The following is a 23,302-nucleotide window of genomic DNA, read 5'->3' as shown; positions in this document are numbered from 1 at the left end:
TTTTAAGTCCTCCATGACACCACAAAATTATTTTCAAAATTAACTTGTTCATTTTGTGCAATTTGGTACATTAGAGATATATTAATTAAGCTGGAAATTACATTATAATTTTTCTTAAGATTATGCAGTAAAAAATTAAGGGTTTGGGGGTAAGGGTGCAAAATTTGGTTTGATATTGTAATCGAACTAAGAATGACATTGTTTTAATGAATTTATATCAAAATTTTTTATGTTCATATGCTTGACAATTCGAATACCCCGTAAGCTCAAATTCAAACTCAAGCTAGATAATACAAAATTCTTATATTAGAATTTGAGCTCAATAATTGAATTTGAGTCAACTCGACTCAAATCCATCCTTAAGAAAAGGAATTGTAAATATAGGATATTCTCATATAAAATTTTATCAAATAACTATCTTACTACTCAATAGGGTAACCATTTCTCTCTCTCTCTCTCTTCCTTTCTATAACATTAGGTCATTACAAAATAAATTATTTTTTTCCATCTAAAACTTGACAAACCAAATAATTCCTTAAACATCCTTGAGCACATTGCATACTAATAGAAGATTTAGCATGCGAGCTGATAAAAAACTCTACAAAAACACTTTCGACAACAAATCGACAAGACAAACATTTCTTTAAGTTGAAACAAGCAGGTAAAACTTTCAACAATGCAATGAGATCAATATTGTTAATAAGGTTGCTTTGGCTATTATCACCCAAAAATGCTTTGCCGATATATCAGTATATCACTAAATAATTAAACTTGTGAATTCCAACCACCAAACCCAGATGATAAAATAATGACAACTTTCTCTTATTCAATATCATAACTTGATTGAAATGTATACTTATTCAGCTTTTGTGGAAGCAATATAAGATGAGGATATAATTTATACAATGGGAATATGAGATACTCAATTTCAGCGAGTGAGAGGCTTGTCAAAGTCCTTGACTTTACTATACTCCACCGGCAGTGGGATATTGAGCTCTGAACAAACCAACTCCATGATTCTTGCAGTTGTAGCACCATATGACATTTTATTCAATGACACTGCTATAGCAAATCTGTTTTTTATGTCACAGAAACCTGTTGATCCACCCATGCCTGAGTGCCCGAAACCGATAAGTGATCCATCAGCAGCTTTATTCCTCTTAAACCCCAGTCCAAATTGCCCATTTGGCAAGGCCAAATGCTCATATTCACCCACACCCAGGAACGCATCATGGATTCTAGGGTTATTAAAAATCTTGCCACCCATATTTATGGGCCTAGTGCTATCATCACCACTAGCATCTTTAGCCTTATTATTTGTATTGTTCTCTGAAGCAGAAGGCACATCCTTGTTTTTCTTACCTTTTCGTTTTTTTGACTTCTCTTGAGAAGGAAATTTGGGGATGTGAGGGTGACTGCCAAGCGGTGGATTGGATAAAGAGGAATGTGGGGGTGGAATCTCTCCCCCATCAGCTAGAGTTGCATAGTAGCGTGCGACTGCACGAGCTGAGCAATGTAAATTACAAGAAGGAATGACAGCACGGCGAACGTACAATATGTTGAAGAAAACTGGCAAGGAGGTGATGATCTCTGCAACTTTGTCAAGCTGGAACTCAGGGGGTAGAGCAGAATAATAAGATGTGTCCGAGTACTTTATGCGATCATATTCATCTATTGAAAGAGTTGGAAGTCGAGATTCCACACCTGAAGGATAGACATCGAAAGGCATCATAATGTCATTGATTACGGTAGACTACAAAATTTCTGTTCTTTTTATTAGAATATAATTTTGTACACATGTACCTATAAGCTTTGTACGAAGACATGAGAAGATTAAGAAAGTGGAGTTTGACGAGTACCTGGTGGAATTCCAACATACAACTCCCCTTCTATATTTAGGGGTCGAACGAATACTTCTTCAAGAATCTCCTGAAATTTCTTGCCAGATGCTCGCTGTATTATTGAAATTTATCATTAGCATAGGGGACTACATAGAGAAGTTGAAAATATAGTCAAATTCTTTAATCACTCCGAAGGCCAGCAAAAAGATCTACTCACAATCAATCCAGCTGGCATACCTAGGATCACATGGCATCTTTACACATCAACATATAAATATAGGCAAGATATTTGTTATCTATGGATTTCAGGGTTCATAAACTTCTGATTGAAACCATAGTTGAAAGTTATATTCAATTGAAAGCAACAGAAGCAAGCTATAATACCTCAATTATTGCACCACACAGCCAACCGAAAGACAGATAGTGATAGACCTGCTTTTGGCCTGGTTTACTTTCAGGTTCTAATGCAGCAATTTTACTCAAACAAACATCCCAGTCAGTATATTGAATGGGATTTTCCTGTCCCATCTCATCTAAAGCATTGTGCAAACCACTAGTATGGTTAAGCACATGATGGACCTAAAATCCAAAACCAAGTTATGTTCAGTTACCTTCATAAGAATGGCTAACCACAGGGCATGTTTAAAAAGGTCAGGATAAGATTAAACCTTTACGAGATCTTTTCCATTTGATCCGAATTCAGGCCAAATGTCAACAATATTATCCTCAAGCTTGAGTTTTCTGCAAGACAAAATGCCAAAATTTGTAAAATTGAAGAACAGCTAAACTAACATTGACAATTGACATCACACACTGGTCTCTCATGTACCAAAGTATCCATTAATTTGAGAATATTTATGGATCAATTTGCTGTTTGCAGATTTGTTCCCAGTACAAATCATTGACAAATTCACAGAATCTTTTTGGAATTCTATAGGGTATGATAGAATAGTTCGTGAACTAAAGCCATATGATTTCAAACCCGGATTATTTAATTATCTCAAAATACACCAAGTGTGATATAATGAAAGGAGCTCTGAAGTCTACACTATTACATCTTTCACTAACTAAAATGAATAATCTGAGTATTTACTATTTCGCTTTGTAAGTATGTATCGTTGGTCTCTCACATCTTTGAGCTTATTGAATTAAATATCAATGTTGATATCTAGCTTAAGCTTTTAGGTGGAGTGGTAACTTAACACAATATCATTGCCAAAGGTTGCAAAGTTTAAATCCCTACATTTCGGCTAGATTAGAAAAAATGAAAAAGAAAATCCATGTTCTATGAGAGAGAGTCTATTGGATAAATATCAATGTTAACAAGCCCCTCCCTACTTACTGGCTTAAGATTTTAGATAGAGGGGTATCCTGACACCTAAAATAAAGATTTTTGTCATTTTGCTCATGATGAATGACATGAAATGCACTAGGAACTTAAAATCTTTTTTTTTTTGTAATTAATTTTTTCACAAACATGGCAAAGACTCAAACCAGTTTGTTTTGGAATCAAGTTCCTAGTGCTAATGGTCTACCAGTTTTGCTAACCCCAGATTTTTTGTTTTGGAATCAAGGATTAGTTTGGATTTTTATACAAAAAATCCTAGAAACTTGAAATATTGGGTAACAATGTGTAAAACCAGTCAATAAAACTCAGGTTGAGGGACACTTTGGTAGCCAAATCTTATGATTTTAATTTTTTAATTCTAAATTTCTTAAATAAACAAGAGAAGTAGGTGTATCACAAGAAAACCAAAGGTTTGATGCTAGTTATGACATTTACAAATGCATATCTCTATTGGTTAAGAAGTTCTCAAGTAATATATATTGCATAGTCCTCTTTTCTTCATTTACTCAATTACAGGAAAGAACTCTACTTTTCTTTCAAGAAGAGAAATAGATTTATCTCCAGGCATCAATATTTTGGACTATGTCCAACTATATTACAATAATACCATGATCCTCAATAAAATATATTTTCTGTATTTCTGAAAAGAGACCGAGAAAAAAACAGAGGAAAATCACCAAAATTTAAAAAAGGTCATGCAAGTAAATCTCTAACCATATCAACATTTAATTCTGCTGGATCATATTGAACTAAGTGCTATGTATAACAATGTCCTTTGACATGCAGTTTAAGTGGACCATCCAAAACATCAGAAAATCTTGCCTTGTAAAAAAAAAAAAAAAAAAAAAAGAAGAAACACTTCTCTAATATGTCTAGCCAGACCTCAACAACATAAATTAGAAACCTGATCATTTGTTGTATATTTGCAGGGAATAGATATTAATGGACATAAAATAACTAGCCAAATAGAATTTTAGCACAGCAAAGCATACAGATTTACAAACATAAAGCATAGTACCCAGAAGAACATTAACATACCCTTTGTCAACAAGCCAGTGTAACAATCCTGCTGTAATGCCCTTTGTTACCGAAAGAACATTAAAAAGACTATCAGGCTGAACAGGACGAGGATCATATCTACCAAGCACTCCAGCAGCAGTATCTATAATCACCTTACCATCTTTGTACGCACAAACCTGAAGACATCATTAATGAAAATCTCATAAAAAATAAAGAATAATTGTCGCTTCAATTCTGCTTTTTCATATTTTGGCATCCAAAAATAGAGAAATAGGCTCATTAATAATCCAACAAACTGTACATATTTTTCTTCAGTATTCACTATAAATGCCTATTCCTAATAAACTTTCTCTTGATATCAAAATAGTATAAACATATTATTTATAGCATTCTCCACTTTAATCTTAGAGAGGTAGATTAAGGTTTTGTTCATGTCTATCTACAACAAAAGTAAGTCTCGCAAGGTAACTCATGTTACCAACCACCTGGGAGTATAGTAATACGAACTTTATGAGAACCACTCCTCAAAAACTATCTATTGAAATGGGAGAACTCAAGACCATATAAACCGTACACTAGTTGTTTATACTTTCCAATATGGGATCTAAGTCTCATACCTTACATTTGGGATCTTAACATATCACCACACTTCGCAGCCCCGATGCCCAAGCGACTGGTTGTGCGCTAGCTCCCTACTAGTCCCAAGCGAATACTATAATGTCAGCGTCACCACCTGTGTCGCACGATTGCAACTAGAAAACGTGGTAATAGTTCTGATACCAAATGATACGAACTTTAAAAGAACCATACTTTAAAAATTAGCTATTGAGATGAGAGAGCCCAAGGTCATATAAACCCCACACTAGTTGCTCATACTTTTCACTATGTGATCCAAGTTCCATACCTTGCACTTAGGATCTTAACACATAGTTTTGCTTTCCTGCTTTGTTTAGCAGCAATACAGGTTGTTACAAAATCTGTAAATATGTGCATTAGTGTATATAGAGCTTAATTATAGGAATTAATTATGGTAGATGTTGATTATAGGATCTCAATTATAGGAATCAGATATTCCGTTTCCTAATCTAGAATACCTAATGTGTATATATAAACGTATCTCTGTAACAGTAGATATATGAATAAAAATATACTTTGAATTTCAGTTTCTACATGGTATCAAAGCCTAGTTTACCCTAGTGTGCAAATTCGAAAATTTCTTCTAGCCCTTGTGAGCAATTTTGTAGTTCACCATTATAGAGTGACCATTAGTTCTCACATTCACCCTAGAAAAGAGCGCGCTTCCCCGATCGTCAGTTTCCCAGAATCCGACCACCAGAAGCTTAGTGCGTGACTCACACACTTCTCCTATTTCTTTTGAAAATAAACACCCAGATCTCCAATTCTGTGGCACATTAGTTCTCACCGTCAGCATAGTCAGACTCAGACGACGCCGACCATTTAGATCCCCATACTTTCGTCGCATTTCACCATTGCTATCAACGAATCTCTCTTTCAGACTAGGTTTTTGCTTCTTTTTCATTGTTCTTTGTCACCTGTGCAGTGTATTCAGATCTTAGTTGATGCAGAAATCAATTTGTGCAAGGGTTTTTCACTATTTATTCTATTCGGCTATTTTGAGAGTTATTATGGCATATATTAAACCAATAACTATGGTTGAAATAGTTCTAGCAATGTCAAAGATCACTGAACACAAGCTTACTGGTTCCAATTATCTAGAGTGGAGTAAAACTGTTCAACTATATCTGTTAAGCCTTGAGAAAGATGATCACCTCATGCAAGCTCCTCCTATGGATGGTACTAGACAAGCATGGCTAACAGATAATGCTCAATTATTCTTGCAGATTCGAAATTCCATTGAAAGTGAGGTAATCAGTTTAATTAATCATTGTGAATTGGTTAAAGAACTAATGGAATATTTAGATTTTTTGTACTTTGGAAGAGGTAACCTTTTTCGTATATATGAGATGTGCAAAACTTTCTATCGTGCAAAAAAACAAGACAAGACTATCACATCTTATTTTATGGATTTCAAAAGAACTTATGAAGAACTTAATATGTTGTTACCATTTAGTCCTGATGTGAAGGTTCAGCAAGCCCAAAGAGAACAAATGGCCATCATGAGCTTTCTAACTGGTCTTCCATATGAGTTCGAAACTGTCAAATCTCAAATACGTGCTAGTCCTAAAATTTCATTTTTGCATGACACATTTACTAGGGTACTTCATACAGAAAACACCCCATCATTTTAGAGTAACAACGTTCTTATTAGTCGAAGTGATGCACCTAAAACTAGACGTTCATATAAAAATAGAGGAGGAAGTAGCAGTAACTGTGACAAAGTTATTAATCGTAATCATGAGTTAGGAGGGATTGTGTGCTATTACTGCCACAAGCCAGGCCATACAAAGCGCACTTGTAGAAAGTTACAGAATCGGGCTCCAAAATCCCAATCAGTAAATGTTGTAGCGACCAACATTGCTACCAATTTATCATCTGGAGAGACTATTATGATTTCTGCAGATGAGTATGCCAAGTTCTCTCAATACCAAGAATCATTAAAGTCTTCATCAATTTCTCTCATTGCTAGTGCTGAGTCAAGTAAACCAAATACATATCTTGTTTCCTCCTCATCCAAATGGTTCATTGATTCTGGTGCTACAGATCATATGACAGATAATCCTAATCTCTTTTCAACCTTTCAGTCATTTACATCCCCCTCTAATGTTACTTTAGTAGATGGATCAACGTCATCTATTCTTAGTTTTGGAACTGTTAATCCAACTTCGTCAATTTCATTGTCATCTATTTTGAGTTTACCATAATTTTTCTTTAACTTAATTTCTGTGAGTAAACTCATTTGTGCTCTTAACAGTTATTTTTCATTCTTTTCATAATCATTGTTTATTTCAGGATCTTACGACAAAGCAGATTATTGGTAGAGGACATGAATTTAGGGGTCTCTATATCCTAAATGTGAAAATGCTAAGGTCCATTGCTTGTTCTAGTGCCTTAACTCCATTTGAAGCTCACTGTCGGTTAGGGTATCCTTTTCTACCTGTGTTGAAGACTTTATGTCCACAATTTCATCATGTACCTTCGTTAGATTACGAGTCATATCAATTTGCTAAACATCATCATCTGTCTTCAAGTTCTAGAGTCAATAAATAATCTAACTCTCATTTTAAGTTAGTTCATTCAGATGTTTGGGGTGTTTATCCTATTGTGTCCAAAACTGGATTTAAATATTTTGTTACTTTCGTTGATGATTATTCTCGTATGACTTGGCTTTACTTAATGAAAAATCGTTCTAAAGTGTTTTCTCATTTCTGTCCCTTTTATGCCGAAATAAAAATACAATTTGATGTTTCTATTCATACCTTACATAATGATAATGCTAAAGAAAATTTCTCTGAATCTTTTCAGTCATATTTGATCCAAAATGGCATTCTTCATCAATCCTCTTGTACTGCCACACCATTTCAAAATGGAGTAGTTGAGAGGAAAAATAGACACTTGCTTGAAACAACTCGAGCACTCTTGTTTCAAATACAAGTTCCCAAACAATTTTAGGCTATGTCGTTTCCACATCCTGTTTTTTAATTAACCGTATGCCATCATCAGTTCTCAAAGGTCAGATTCTTTACACTGTTCTTTTTCCAAATAAATCTTTATTTCCTATTGAACCAAAAATATTTGGTAGTACGTGTTTTGTTCGAGATATTTGTCCTACTATCACAAAGTTAGATCCCATGTCTTTAAAATGTGTGTTTCTTGGCTACTCTCGTCTTCAAAAAGGATATAGGTGTTTTTGTCTTACCCTAAACAAATATCTAGTGTCATCTAATGTTACATTTTTGGAAAACATTCCTTTCTTCTCTACTTCTCCTACTTACAACATTCAAAAGAAGGATGATGATTTGTTGGTGTTTACTATTACCTCATCTCGCCCTCTAGAGGATGCTCCTACATCCATTAGTTCTTCAGAAATTCCTCTACTTGAAGAGTCTACTTTTACCAGACCACTTATTATGTAGGTGTACTCTTGACGACAACAACCTCCGGATACATATCCTGAACCATTCTCTTTATCGTCTGATCTAGTTCCTAATGATATTGATCTACCAATTACTCTTTGAAAAGGTAAAAGACAGTGTACTCATCCTATCTCTTCTTTTGTTTCTTATGGTCACTTATCCCCTATTTCTTGTTCCTTTATTGCATCACTTGATTCTATTTCTATTCCTAACACCACTCATAAAGCTCTATCTCATCCTGGTTGGTGTGAGGCTATGATAGAGGAAATGAATGTCTTAGCTAATAATGGTACTTGGGACTTGGTCAATCTACCTGCAAGAAAGAAAGTCATTGGATGTAAATGGGTGTTCACAACTAAGGTTAATTCGGATGGATCAATGGCTCGCCTTAAGGCTCGATTGGTTGCTAAAATATATGCACAGACTTATGGGGTGGATTATTCTGATACTTTCTCTTTTGTTACTAAGCTGACCTCTGTGCTACCTATAATTGGCCTTTACACCAGCTGGATATCAAGAATGTCTTCTTGCATGGTGACCTTCAAGAGGAAGTTTATATGGAGCAACCACCTAGTTTTATTGCTCGAGGGAGTATGGAAAGGTTTGTCAGCTTCACAAATCTTTGTATAGTTTGAAACAAAGTCCTCGTGCTTGGTTTGGAAAATTTAGTCAAGCAGTTCAAAAGTTCGGCATGATAAAAAGCAAATGTGATCATTTAGTTTTCTATAGATAGTCTGAAATTGGTAGTATTCTTCTAGTTGTGTATGTTGATAATATTATCATTACTGGAAGCAATACTGTGAGAATTTCCTCTCTTAAATCATTTCTTCACACGCAATTTCAAACAAAAGATTTAGGGGGGTTGAAATATTTCTTGGGTATCGAAGAATAAGAAGCATGAAAGGCATCTTCCTATTTTAGAGGAAATATGTGCTTGACTTATTGACTGAGACAGGAAAATTGGGAGCTAAACCATGTAGCACTCCGATGGTTCCTAATCTACAGCTTACAAAAGATGGTGAATTGTTTGAAGAACTTGAGAAGTATAGAAGATTGGTGGGAAAGTTGAATTATCTTACAGTGACTCATCCTGACATTGCATATTCTGTCAATGTTGTAAGTCAATTCATGTCATCTCCAACAGTCAATCATTGGGCAACTTTAGAGAAAACTTGAAGGGTGCTTCTCAGATACAGATTGGGCAAGTTCCAAGGTAGATGGAAGATCATGGTCACACTAATATTGAATATTTCTCAGATACAGATTGGGCAAGTTCCAAGGTAGATGAAAGATCCACCATTGGTTATTGTGTCTTTATTGAAGGAAATTTGGTATCATGGAAGAGCAAGAAGCAAAGTGTTGTGTCTCGTTCTAGTGCAAAATCAGAATATAGAGTTATGGCTCAGTCCGTGTCTGAAATAATGTGGGTACATCAACTCTTGACTGAAGTAGGTTTTCAAATGTCCTTACCAGTGTAATTATGGTGTGATAATCAAGTTGCTCTTCATATTGCCTCTAATCTTGTGTTTCATGAATGAACTAAACATATTGAGATTGATTGTCATTTCATTCGAGAGAAGATTTAGCAGAATTTTATTTCTACAAGATATGTGAAGACTGGAGAACAGCTAGGGGGTATTTTCACTAAGGCTATAAATAGGGTTCGGATTGATTATATTTGTAACAAGTTGGGCATGATTAACATCTATGCTCCAACTTGAGGGGGAGTGCTACAAAATCTATAAATATGTGTATTAGTGTATATAGAACTTAATTATAGGAATTAATTATGGTAGACGCTGATTATAGGATCTTAATTAAAGGAATCAGATATTCCGTTTCCTAATCTAGAATATCTAATGTGTATATATAAACCTATCTTTGTAATAGTAGATATAAGAATAAAAATATACTCTAAATTTCAGTTTCTACAGATTTTCAGGATTTAAAGATCTTAGAGATTAGCTTTACTAGCCATTCAGCAGACATCTCCACTTTCAGTATTTTGGATGAGTCACATAAATTTCAGACTAAATAAGTGTTATTATTTATAAAGCAATGTAGGTAATCAGGTTTGTTATATGCAAAGTCTTGCTTTTACATACAAATCTATTTCTAGCAACATATTAAATGTCACCATACCAAAAAAAAAGTAGCTCAACAACTTATATCATATCTATAACATTTGCAGATACTGGATCATCCAATGTTCTCCAGAGGATAGAGACATTAATTAGTAATCATTGTTTATTGGTTGTATTTATCATTATTATTATTATTATTATTATTATTTTTCATCTAATAACTGGTTACACTTTAAATAATTGGAAAAAAAGAAGGCTTCTAAAAAGGTCAATGGGCTCAATTAACTTATTCTCTGTTAACTGAGACTAATACAACACCCCAAGCATGGAAAACTAACAGCCCTAAAGTAGAAGGGATAGATATAGAAAGTAAACAAAAATAATATTACAAGCTTTGAAAATGAAATAATTGAAAGATACCATTCAGGTTATTAAGCTGTCATGCAAAAATTAAAATTGATGCAGACCTGAATTCCAAGTATTTTGTCCTCATTCCCCAACTGAACTAAGAATTCCCTCAACTTGGCCTCCACTTCAGAATGGGCTGGAGAATCATAAATCCACTGGGGATTTGTTGCTGGTCCCTTGTTCATGTTTCTAAGCAGTTAAATTACACTGTAGTCAGATATATGACAGTAGCAAATGCAATGAAATGACATATCAAGTTTAGAATGAACTGACCCTTCTAAAACAGATTCAGCAAATGGTCTCATAATATCCAGATATACAATGCGAACATTCATCATAGATGAAAGACCTGAACAATGTTAGACAGTGAGGTAAAATGCAAAGTTGGTTAAAAAAATGTAAGCAATTGAGGCCTCTATACCATACCTCTAAGAAGAGTAAGGACTTTTGAAAACATCACAAAATCACCAGGGAAGGCATCAAACTAGAACCAAAGTGTTTAACTATGTTATAAAAATATAAACGTTTATTTTTAATGAATGTCTTAGACAAACATACCGAAAAAGGGAGATGGTATGGCCTTACAGGATCAAAGCGTTTAATTTCTTTTTGGGTAAACTGCATCTTTTCCTGTATATGTTTCATGCTTTTTGCCTTTTCCTGAGTTATAGCTTCCCTGGTTTTCTGTACACAAGGAGATTAGCTTCATTTAATGTACACAAGGAGAATCCCAGTTGAGAAGAGAATCTCAGAGTAGTGTAAACATACATGAGATTCATCTGCTGGCGTGGACTCACGGAAGAATAGAGTTGTGACCTCCATAGCCTGCTCAGGCATGTCTAGACGCAGCTTAAGTCCCATTTCTGCCATGGCAGACAAAAGAGCTACATGGTCTCCCTATGAAAAAGACAAAAATATTGATTTCTTAGTTTGCAAAGAGAAATAGTTTGAAGATATGTCTAAAGCAGAAAGACAAGCTTTAACAAAGGTTAATTAATTCAAACTCTTAAGGACTCAGATTTAAAATTTGGATAAAAAATAAAATTTAAGAAAAGTCATATACAAATCCGACTCACAAAGTTGATGAAAAATATTGAAAAAAGGATATTCTCACCCATCAAAACAAGCTAGTAGCATTATGATAAATCCTTAATAAGCTAAGTAGATAAACTAATGAAGGTCTAGCCTCAGGCATTTAATGAAAATAATGAATGTTGAGAGAAAGTAAAAGATTATTGCTAAGAAGAAACAGACGAGTCTTTCACGCAAGAGCAATTAACTTATAGACACTCACACAATCAATATATTGCGTCATCAGATAATTTTTCAAATTTGTACAAGTTCTTTATAATATAATTTTTATGATGAAAAAAATAACAAAAAATTTGACCCAAACAGCCAAACCTCTGCACAAGCCAACAAAAATTTTGCAAGTGCTTGTTTCACTGAGTTTGATAGTTTCTTCGTGAGCCCAAAATCAAGCAAAATTGGACGGTGGGGAGCCTCCTTGCTAACAAGGAAATTTCCTGCATTAAAACACCCGGGAAAGCATTGAAGTAGGTCAGAGGAATTGACTGTAGAACAAGTGGTATATTAGTAATCAATTTTCATTGTAGTGCTAATATTAGAATTCATTCTGAAGGTGAAAAATACTGTTTAAGACATAAAGGATAAATAAAAGAAATCACATGAGAACAAATACCAGGATGAGGATCGCCATTGAAAAATCCATCAACAAAAATTTGGTGGGCATATGCACGTGTAATTTCTTCCACAATTTTCCGCTTGTCAACACCAGAAGCTTCCAGAGATTCAGAGTCATTTAAACGTATCCCATCCATATACTCCAGCATGAGGACAGATTCAGTTGACTGAGAATTTAAAAAGAAAAAAAAAATGAATATTAAGCATTTGAAAATGAAAAGGCAGTGTTATTTGTTCAAAGAATTCTTTGGGACAAAAGTTTTCTACTTCATTAGATATTCTCTAAAATTTTTGTCATAACTTATGATAACAAAAGCATAAACAAATATTCCAGACTTTTCACTCTACAAATTTAACCATAACAGTGAGTCACCTAAACCCCAAAATGCAGACCCAGCACTTTAAATTTGAATCAGTAGAGAAATTCATGCCTGAATAACTTCGGGAACAAGAACATCCACTGTATTGGCAGACTTGTTATCTTCGCATCTGTTTTTGCAGCAAAGATTGGCATACACAGTTCTAGTATTTTCTACAAACACAAAACAAGCATCAATAAGAAAAATAAGTGAGCATGAACAAGAAAATTAATCCATACATTGTAAATGCAAGGACATTCCCTAATTATCTTATCAAAACCCATGCACATATCACATATTGCAGGAACAAAAAACAGCCGCTTTTTGTTGAAAAAAGAAAAATAGAAAAAAAATCCTCTGCCCATTCAAGGAAAAAATAAGCATACCCTCTTCAAGTTTGAAGTCAAGTTCTTTTGGAGCTTCTCTGCACCACTCGTCTAAAACAGGATTGAAGTTATATACAGGGTCTGCCCGAGCTATCCAGTCGACAATGTATTTTACATCCTTCAGGTCCTATAAAATTAGGCCATACCTAAAAACCATTTAATCACCGCTACTTTTACTTAGCATCAAAATTTTATAAACAAAAGCATATAAAACCTCCAAGATAATTGTCTTGATGCCCGGATGTTGAACTTTGACAACCACATCCCGCCCATCAATCAGCTTGGCACGGTGGACTTGTGCAATCTGCATAGCGTAAAACATAAAAATCCCATAATTCAGTGACTGATTCAATAGCTGAAAGGGCTAATTATAGTAGGAGGATCTTACTGATGCTGTTGCCAAAGGAGTTCTGACAAAATCCATGAAGACATCGTCGATGGATTTACCCAACTCTTTTTCTATGGTCTGACGAACCTGTGTAAACAACACTGACCACATTTAAACATTCAAAAAATGTAGGAATATGCACATACCCTACGGGAGTCTTGACAGCGGCCACATGAGGCCTTCAAGGCCACCATACACCCAATTTTCCTCTTTTTATTTTAATTTTAACCTTCTTAAAACCCGATAAATTTGATGATTCTGGTTGGAAAAGGAAAATGATATCGTTTGATATGGGGTGAATGGTGGCCATAGCTGATAAATTTTGAGAATATTTTGCTGAAATTTGGTTGGATCATGGAATGAAACCCTTTGAGGTTTGGTAAAGCATGTCGTCAGCCCTCTAAAGTTTTTTGGACGAGAGTATTTAATTCATCAATGGCCAAAACACTTACCCCAGTATTCCCCGGCTAATTATTAAAAATTAAAACAAAGGTTTAAGAATTAGACCAAATAATAAACCGTTTTGAGGTTAGACCATTTTGATCCCTTTACCATTTTGAAGGCAAAGGGTTCTATAATTACTAAGTGCGCAAACAAACAGTTAGATTTCCATAGTATTGTAATACACAAAGTTGACAGGTAGAAGAAGAATCACCTCAAGTAAAGAGCGAGGAGGAAGCGAGTCCTGAAGCTTTTTGAGCTGAGAAATGTACTCCGCTGGAAGCACATCAGCACGTGCTGATAAGTACTGTCCAATTTTCACCCACAGGCCGCTCAACTCTACCATCAAATTCACAACCCTCCGAGCATTTCGTTTATGAGCCTTCTCCCATAATTCAGCTCTTTCAGACTTTTTGGTCCATTTCTCTTTCACCTGAACACCCTTTAATAAAAATTAACACCATATTATAAGTCAGTCAAATTTCCATCCACTTGGCATCAAGACAATAAGCAGTAACGAACGAACTTTACCTTGTAGTCCAGGAAAATCTTCAAGGCCATCTTGAGTACTTTCATGCGTCTTCTGTAAATGTTTCCCCATGCCATCTGAAATAATAACAATTACATGCCCATTCAGCCTTAAGAAAATTTACTTCAATGCATGTGTTTGAATATAACAAACACGCCCTTCAACACTACAAAGGAAATTACCTGAAGGTCTGATGTTATGTGACGTCGTTTTACAACAGGAGAACTTCTATTGACTTGGTTTGTTCAGTGCTTATCACCTGACCTCTATTATATATGTCATTAACAACCGGCTTCATTGCATTAAGAAAAACTGAGGGCCAATAGTCAGCAAACACATCATCAATTACTTTTTACAGAAAAGAAGTCAATTGATGAGCATATGCAGCGTGGAATGAAGGGGAGAGAATAAGGGTGTTTAATTAATTGGAAGGAGCGGCTTAAAGCTTCAGGCACACACTATAAGTGCATATTTCATCCATAAATATTTAGGATTCAAGCGTTTTTTTTCCAAGGTTTGCAACAAAAATCCAATGCATAAAGCCAACAAGAATTAACCCCAAACATGCATAAAACAAGGCCAAGATTCATGAAATCCGAGAGAAGAAAGTGACGTCCCTACTCACCTAAAATTTGCTCCAACAAAGTTGGCGACAGGTTGGTTCTTCAAGATTTTGGTTGTCAGAGAAAGTTTCCTACCTGTCAAATTTCTTCCCTTCAGCTGTCAGAAGGTTGCTTTTGACTTGCTACTTTAATGGGGAAGGAAAAGTGGCGGAATCCACCTTTAAACCTGGTGGGAAGTTGCTTAAATATGCAATACATCTCACCTCATTTAGGGTTTTATTCTTGTTTTTTTTTTTTTGTTTTTTATTTTTTGTCAATACATATTTGGGAGGCCAAATCCAAGCCCCCTTTTATTTTTGACCCAATCAGAATTTTATTTTTTATTTTGACCTAGTCAAAAATAAAAATTTAAGAAAATGACACTAGTGTCTCTAAAACATAACTAAGGATATTACAAATTCTAATGTATTTATTATGCATTCTTTAGAAAAGAAAAGACGAAGCAAAGACTCATTCTTTATATGCAGTCAAACAAATTTTATTTGTACTATATATTAAATCAACAATCTTTAATGGAAAAACATGGGTTTTTAAAACATGTTTTGATACCACATGTAAGTCATAATTACATTTATTATAAAGAAACAATTAAACATCAAACTATCATTTGCATGTAAATCACAATTTCATTTATGAAGATAAGTTAACCATCAAATCATTATACCTGTAAATCTTAAACTTTATGTTTTGTCACATAGTTTGAAGATAGATAAATATATCTTGATCCATTGTATTTTGAAATGTATAAAACATAAAGAGAATTCATGAAGAATTCAGAATATATTGATTTCTCTCACCTGACTCATTTATTTAATGATAGATAAAAATAACTTAAGTTTTTCTATTTATAAATTGTTGCAATTAATGTGTTGTAGTGTTAGTATGATGTTAAGGATAGAGAAATGATCAACTTCTATTTATAAAGTAAATTATGACTTTTCATCAAAAATCACATACTTATAATCAGTTACATCTTGCATTAGTTTGACCAATGTGGTTGAGTGATCATACTTAGAATTGTGTGTATATTTTTTTAATCTCCTAATAATATATGAATAATCATATTGAGCTATCAAATCACTTAAGAAAAGGAATTGTAAATATAAGATATTCTCATATAAAATTTTATTAAATAACTATCCTACCACTCAATGGCATAACCATTTCTCTCTCTCTCTCTTCCTTTTTATAACAGTAGGTCATTACAAAATAAATTATTTTTTTCCGTGTAAAACTTGACAAACCAAATAATTCCTTAAACATCCTTGAGCAAATTGCATACTAATAGAAGATTTAGCATGCGAGCTGATAAAAAACTTTACAAAAACACTTCCAACAATAAATCGACAAGACAAACATTTCTCTAAGTTGAAACAAGTAGGTAAAACTTTCAACAATGCAATGAGATCAGTTTTGTTAATAAGGTTGCTTTGGCTATTATCACCCAACAATGCTTTGCCGATATATCAGTATATCACTAAATAATTAAACTTGTGAATTCAAACCACCAGACCCAGATGATAAAATAATGACAACTTTCTCTCATTCAATATCATAACTTGACTGAAATGTATATTTATTTAGCTTTTGTGGAAGCAATATAAGATGAGGATATAATTTATACAATGGGAATATGAGATACTCAATTTCAGCGAGTGAGAGGCTTGTCAAAGTCCTTGACTTTACTATACTCCACCGGCAGTGGGATATTGAGCTCTGAACAAACCAACTCCATGATTCTTGCAGTTGTAGCACCATATGACATTTTATTCAATGACACTGCTATAGCAAATCTGTTTTTTATGTCACAGAAACCTGTTGATCCACCCATGCCTGAGTGCCCGAAACCGATAAGTGATCCATCAGCAGCTTTATTCCTCTTAAACCCCAGTCCAAATTGCCCATTTGGCAAGGCCAAATGCTCATATTTACCCACACACAGGAACGCATCATGGATTCTAGGGTTATTAAAAATCTTGCCACCCATATTTATGGGCCTGGTGCTATCATCACCACTAGCATCTTTAGCCTTATTATTTGCATTGTTCTCTGAAGCAGAAGGCACATCCTTGTTTTTCTTACCTTTTGGTTTTTTTGACTTCTCTTGAGAGGGAAATTTGGGGATGTGAGGGCGACTGCCAAGCGGTGGATTGGATAAAGAGGAATGTGGGGGTGGAATCTCTCCCCCATCAGCTAGAGTTGCATAGTAGCGTGATTTTGTCCTTGGGGAGAATCATTCATTGACTTTGAGATGATTGAGTCTTGAACATGTCCGAACAATGTCTGTGTGAGAATCAATCATTAAAATTCATTTGAATCAACTTAAGAAATGCTAATATATGTAATTACGAAACTTTGTAATTACTCCTAAAGTTTCAAAATAAGTAGAGCAATTGAGTTGCGCTAGAAGATAATTCAAATTCAGATTGAATAAAAAATGGTAGTTTTTCATGATTTTGCACGTAATGCAATTTTGTTTTAATAGCTGAAAATATAGCAATAGTTTCTGCTATTGCTATATTTACACTTAGGGGATTTTCGTTTAATATAATATTAAAATTTTAAATTTTTTAATTAAATCCAAATTTACATTAATTTAATTTCCCTATAATATATATATATTATGTTTTTCAATTTTATGTTACTTTCAAAACCACTCAAAGTTTTGGTAAAATAATTGATTTTGATGTGATGGCATAATATTCAAATTGGAAAATAAAATATGCTTTATGACTTGTAATAAGAAACGTTAAAATGAAAACAGTGAGATATGTTATAATAAAGAGAGACAATGAGATATGTTATGACTTGTAATAAGAAACGTTAAAATGAAAACAGTGAGCTTGAGCAATGGTAAAATATCACTTTCTTCTTTAATCACCTTTGACATTTCATTTTCCTTAAAATTCAGCCAATCATCTTCCTTATTATTACTAAACAGTAATTGTGCTATTGTCATTATGACAAGAGGAACTCCACCACACTTTGCTACAATCCCTTTTCCTATCTCTATTAATTTTGAATCTTTTGGTTCCACCCCATGTTGAAAGGCTTTCTGGGTAAACAAAGGCCAAAACTTTTTTTCATCTAGTCCTGTCAACGTATAGACATAAGATTCAAGTTTGCTAGTAACCTTAGCAACTACTTCACCACGTGTAGTAACTAGTATCTTACTTCCTTTTGAACCATTCATTAATAGATCAGTCAATTCATCCCATTTATTCTGCTTTTCATTCCATACATCATCCAAAACTAGTAGATATCTTTTCCCATCAATTTCTTTTCTGAGGAATTCTTGCAATTCGTTCAAATGAAAATTTCCAAGTTCTTTACGAGTTGCAGATTTTATTATTTTTTCGACAATTGTCTTTATAGTAAAATCCTCAGAGACACACACCCACATCCTTAACTGAAAATAGTTTGTGACATTCTCATCATTATAAACAAGTTGAGCAAGTGTGGTTTTTCCTACTCCTCCTAGTCCAACTATAGTAACAACTGAAACATTCACAAAATCATTTGAGTTCAATACAAGTCTTATAACTTCACCTTTATCATTATCTCTTCCAATTACCTTTTCTACACGTATGAAAGAATGAGTTTCCCTTTCTATACTTATGACTCCCTTTTCAACAAGGTGCTCAGAAAAGTGGAACTGCTTATCATTTTTAATCTCATCGAGTTTCTCCTTGATAGTCTTAATCTTATGAGCCATTCTAAGACTATATGCAATTTGATTATATTTGGAGAAAAAGATTCGTACCTCATATGCCAATTTGTTTCCAGTCATCACCTCTCGCCGTCGAAGTTCAGTAGAGAAATCATCTAACAAGTCATCTGCATCATAAAAAGCATCTTTAAGCCTCTGGATCCAATTGGTTAGCTGTTGATTCATTTTGTTGTGCTGCTCCTCAGCATCAAGAAGTGTTGATTTGATAGTGTTGACAGTCTCGTTGAGTTTTTGAATCTCATCCTTAACACCCCATGCCAATTTGCCTTCTTGGAGAAGCAAGGATCCCAACCCTTCCAAGATTTTGCCCGCAACACTAGATAGAATGCCTTCAGCCATTTGTTCTCAGTTGCTGTGATACAAACTGATTTTTTTCAAGAGGTAGCTGTAAAAATGAGTTGTAAGACAATATTGGTGATGTTTATAGACAAAAGTCAGGACTCTTAACATAAAATATGAAGAAGACACTTGACTTGTTGATGGAATCCAAAGCGAAAAGGAAAAAGGTCGTAAATTCTGTTGGCGTAACGATAGAAAAAGACGAGCAACTATCAACAGAATGTTTTGCTTTATGAATATTAAACATTAATCTATAAGGGTTTGTAATTCTTTATTTGCATCAAAACATTATTTACTACCAATATTTTTATGGCCACGTTCTGTGGTACGCCGGGCAGGGTCTACCCACCAGATGGTGGATATCCCATTAGCCGGCCAGCATAAGCGAGCAATAAGCATCAAGTAATTGGGGTGTGTGCAGTCGAGTTTAATATGTTTCAAGAATATTTTTAATCCAAACTGGAAAAATAAATTAAAAATTTTTCAAAGCTAACCAAATTAAAAAAATACAATTTTGTTTGGTTTAAATTATAATTTGAACCAATTAAATTCATTCATTTATAAATATATATTAATTAATTAAATTAAAATTTTTTAAAACATAATATAAACATATAAATATAAAAAAAATATGTAATATATATTCAACATAGATATAAAGGAAATAACAAAATAAATATAAAAAAAAAATTGCATATTTAATTATTTATCTGAAAAGTTTATCAAATATAGTTTTATATATATATAAAACAATTTACAATCAAGAAAACTAAACAATTAACATTGTGATTTTGTCCTTGGGGAGAATCATTCATTGACTTTGAGATGATTGAGTCTTGAACATATCCGAACAATGCCTGTGTGAGAATCAATCACACAGGCAATAGTTTCTGCTATTGCTATATTTACACTTAGGAGATTTTCGTTTAATATAATATATATATTAATTTTTCAATTATACGTCATTTTCAAAACCACTCAAAGTTTTGGTAAAATAATTGATTTTGATGTGATGGCATAAAATTCAAATTGGAAAATAAAATATGCTTTATGACTTGTAATAAGAAACGTTAAAATGAAAACAAGAAAAAAGATAACTTTTTCTCTAAAAGAAACAAGAATTATGGTGATAGATATGTTATAATAAAGAGTATGACCCATCATAACTATTAAATATTCCTTTTTCTCTAAAACTTCCTACAACTAAAACAAAATTCTTTTTAAGAATAGAAAAGAAATCCACAAATTCATTATTAATTGAATACTAAACCACTAAATAATATTTTAAATTTAATCTTATAAGTTATATCAAATTAAGTAATTTTACTGTTAACGTTTATCATGATCAAATAATTGTTATCTATCCAAGTAGCTTTCCAGCTAATCAAATCAGTTGATGCAGTGGGAATGCATTTAAATGCCTCTCATCTTGTACAAATGAAATTCATTCATAAAAGTAACTTCTCATCTTATTGAATAGGTGAAAAGACTTATTTCCTCCTCAAACTCTTACTCGTTAAGCTTTGAAAATTTAAATATTTATCAGTCTGTTAAATTTTATTATTATTATTAAAAATAAAAATATCATTTAAAAATTTTATTTAAAAAATTTATCATATTTTTTTACTTTAAAATTTAAAATTACTTCTAATCTAGTTTTGAAAAATTACTTTTTCATCTCAATCACCTAGGGTTTTCATTTTTAGGGTTAAAAAATTAATTAGTTTTAAAACTTCTAATTACTGTTAAATTTTAAATTTTTTAAAAAATAACTTTTAAAATTTAAAATATTGATTTATACCTCAAAAAATTAATTCTTTTTTCTGAGACTATTCTTTTCAGTAATTCATTTTAATACATTGTCAACCCCACCACTAACATCTCATTTTCTTTTCCGGTGATTTCTCAATGTGAAAATCACTCAAAATCCAATTAAAATAATCAGATTTACTGTACAAATCTGTGTATTGGCTAATGCATAAATCAACATCCAAATCAATATAAAATGTCCCAAAATGACAAATCTAATGCCATTATATTATAGACATCACATCCTGAATGATTGCAAAGTGAATATGTGGATATAATGATAGATATACTAAATTTGAGGAGAAATTTGAAAGATAAATTTAAATATTAGACTTAATAATACTTCTAATAGTTCTGTAATTTAGTACAACTTTGCGATTTTTAGAATTTTTTCCCTAATTATAGTAATGTGAAAGAGAAAATATTCTCCACATTTCATCTTTATAATGTGCTCCTGTAATAACAATATCAGGAAAAGAAATTCTAAATTAATGTTATATTTCTTGTTAATGAAAAACCATCAAGCTCACCTCACAAACAATGCATCATTTCCTAAAGTGAACGCAACTACTAGAATTAATTATCATGGGTGTGAGTAAGGCCTTGGATGAAACAATTTTAACCCAAAGATGATTATAATAAAAAAAATTTGTCATACCATTAGAAGTGGACTAAGATTGAAATAAAATAAAAAATAATGCAGAGTAAACTATAAAATAATCAGTGTGGTTGTAAACATCATTGGTTGCATATATGTAGTATACACAAACATTGGGTGGATCTATATTAAACATCTATAAAAAAAATAATCGAATTTTTTGATGATTTAGATCATATTGATCTAATGAATCTTGATGTTTCATGACTTCTTTCAAGAATAAAAATATATGTCACTTGACTAATGACGTGCATGCCCAAAAATTTTCATAATTAAAATCCATAATAAATCCTTATTTTGGAGTTATGAATATTATTATGTTCTCCTCCATTTCACTATTTTGTGTACGTTATAGTTAACGTAATTTTTAAATAGAAGGATGTGAACTCCAAAATTGAAACATAAAAACTTCAAAAACTAATGATAGAGATATATGTTTAGTGGACAGTACAACAACATACACAATTCTTAAAGAAAAGAAATTTTTCTTAATTTTAGCACTAATTGAAACTAAAGTAAACATTATTTCAAGATCAATAAATCTTGTTGAAAGCTTTAGAAAAGCCACAATTTTATTGAAAAATGAGACCAAATTAAGCATAAATGATGTATTATATTCAAGTAGATCTAATAAAAAATCTACTTAAGTTTAAAGATATAAGAAATAATGTTATCATATAAAAACCATGAGTGAAAGTGGTGTAGAATTCCTTTGTATAATTGGTAATGCTTCCAAAAAAAGGCTTGTACTTGACTAATTGTCCACTTTATCATCAGATTATATTATATAATTATAAAGGCAATTGAAAACTATGCAATATCAAACAAGAAGCTCTTTGATTCAAAAGAATTTATGTTTTGGCATAACTGTCTAAGCCATTCATGATCTATAATAATGTATAGAATTATTGAAAATTCATATGAACATGTACTAAATAATCATAAGATTTTATTATCCGGTGCAAAACTCTGTATCGTCTATTCACAAGGCAAATTAGTAATCTAAAATTAGGGATAGACTCAAATTGAGTTGAGTTTGAGTTTTAACTTACTTGAGCTTAACTTAGCATAAGAAGAGTTGAACTTGAGTGTAATACCCTCAAGTACGTTTTAGGGGCATTTATGTCTTTTAGCCTTGCTTTGAGATATTTTCAGTTTTAAATATATATGTTCAGATGTATATGTGTGTATATATATATATATACACACAAAGCAATTACAAAAAAGAAAAAAAAAAAGACAACTTCTACCTTTTTCTATCTCCTTCTTCGTCCCTTCCAGAAAAGGCAGCCCTCTTCATGCTTTTTCTTTTTTTTTTTTGAAGAAAAATGAAGGATTTGAAGCAGTTTTGGAAGACAAGTAAGGAAAGAAAAGAAAAAGAAGCACTTTGGAACCCTTGGTAACCAAAAGATCTCTTTCTTTCCCCTTTGCCTGTGTTTATATATATATTGGATGCATGTTACATAAAGATGTTAGTGCGTTTGGTGTTGATTTAAGGTGTGTTTGGTGCTCAAAGAAGGAAGACAAAAAGGAAAGAGTCAATTTAGCAAAGATTGGCTTGAAATAAGGTAAGGGATATC

At 32.9% G+C, this 23,302-nt stretch overlaps 2 protein-coding genes across 4 annotated transcripts; both read right to left on the bottom strand.

Annotated features, from left to right (window-relative positions):
- Positions 1 to 801: 801 nt before the first annotated feature.
- LOC123227694 (probable protein kinase UbiB) lies at positions 802 to 14,884 on the bottom strand. 2 transcript variants are annotated; one of them, XM_044652800.1, is made up of 19 exons: positions 14,746 to 14,884; positions 14,566 to 14,640; positions 14,249 to 14,476; positions 13,594 to 13,680; positions 13,420 to 13,509; positions 13,206 to 13,332; positions 12,892 to 12,992; positions 12,459 to 12,627; positions 12,161 to 12,282; positions 11,525 to 11,653; positions 11,342 to 11,440; positions 11,183 to 11,240; positions 11,030 to 11,105; positions 10,816 to 10,945; positions 4,228 to 4,385; positions 2,510 to 2,582; positions 2,226 to 2,420; positions 1,860 to 1,953; positions 802 to 1,704 (listed from the first exon to the last, which is right to left on the bottom strand). In XM_044652800.1, the coding sequence occupies exons 2-19, from the start codon at positions 14,638 to 14,640 to the stop codon at positions 929 to 931; spliced, it is 2,787 nt and encodes a 928-aa protein (XP_044508735.1). In that variant the 5' UTR covers positions 14,746 to 14,884; the 3' UTR covers positions 802 to 928. The 2 variants fall into 2 exon arrangements, with proteins under 2 accessions (XP_044508735.1, XP_044508737.1); XM_044652802.1 differs by having other exon boundaries at positions 12,474 to 12,627.
- Positions 14,885 to 16,577: 1,693 nt separating this feature from the next.
- LOC123227696 (putative disease resistance protein RGA3) lies at positions 16,578 to 19,668 on the bottom strand. Of its 2 annotated transcripts, XM_044652806.1 has the most exons (2): positions 18,950 to 19,668; positions 16,578 to 17,469 (listed from the first exon to the last, which is right to left on the bottom strand). In XM_044652806.1, exons 1-2 carry the CDS (start codon positions 19,253 to 19,255, stop codon positions 17,380 to 17,382), a joined length of 396 nt encoding a protein of 131 aa, XP_044508741.1. In that variant the 5' UTR covers positions 19,256 to 19,668; the 3' UTR covers positions 16,578 to 17,379. The 2 variants fall into 2 exon arrangements, with proteins under 2 accessions (XP_044508741.1, XP_044508740.1); XM_044652805.1 differs by lacking the exon at positions 16,578 to 17,469 and having other exon boundaries at positions 17,958 to 19,668.
- Positions 19,669 to 23,302: the final 3,634 nt, after the last annotated feature.

This window comes from Mangifera indica, chromosome 10 (genome assembly GCF_011075055.1).
Source record: "Mangifera indica cultivar Alphonso chromosome 10, CATAS_Mindica_2.1, whole genome shotgun sequence".
Classification (NCBI taxonomy): domain Eukaryota; kingdom Viridiplantae; phylum Streptophyta; class Magnoliopsida; order Sapindales; family Anacardiaceae; genus Mangifera; species Mangifera indica.
Note: the sequence above shows the minus strand (reverse complement) of the source record. Positions and strands in the feature narration are given on the sequence as shown.

What these genes read in the sequence shown, in the direction of transcription:
- LOC123227696 (XM_044652805.1), bottom strand. Translation starts at nt 19,255, where the DNA reads ATGGCTGAAGGCATTCTATCTAGTGTTGCGGGCAAAATCTTGGAAGGG.
- LOC123227694 (XM_044652800.1), bottom strand. Translation starts at nt 14,640, where the DNA reads ATGGCATGGGGAAACATTTACAGAAGACGCATGAAAGTACTCAAGATG. An exon ending in CACTGGCTTGTTGACAAAGG is followed by an intron (nt 2,583 to 4,227) that starts GTATGTTAATGT and finishes TTTGTCTTGCAG; the next exon opens with AAAACTCAAGCTTGAGGATA. An exon ending in GTATGTTGGAATTCCACCAG is followed by an intron (nt 1,705 to 1,859) that starts GTACTCGTCAAA and finishes TCTATCCTTCAG; the next exon opens with GTGTGGAATCTCGACTTCCA.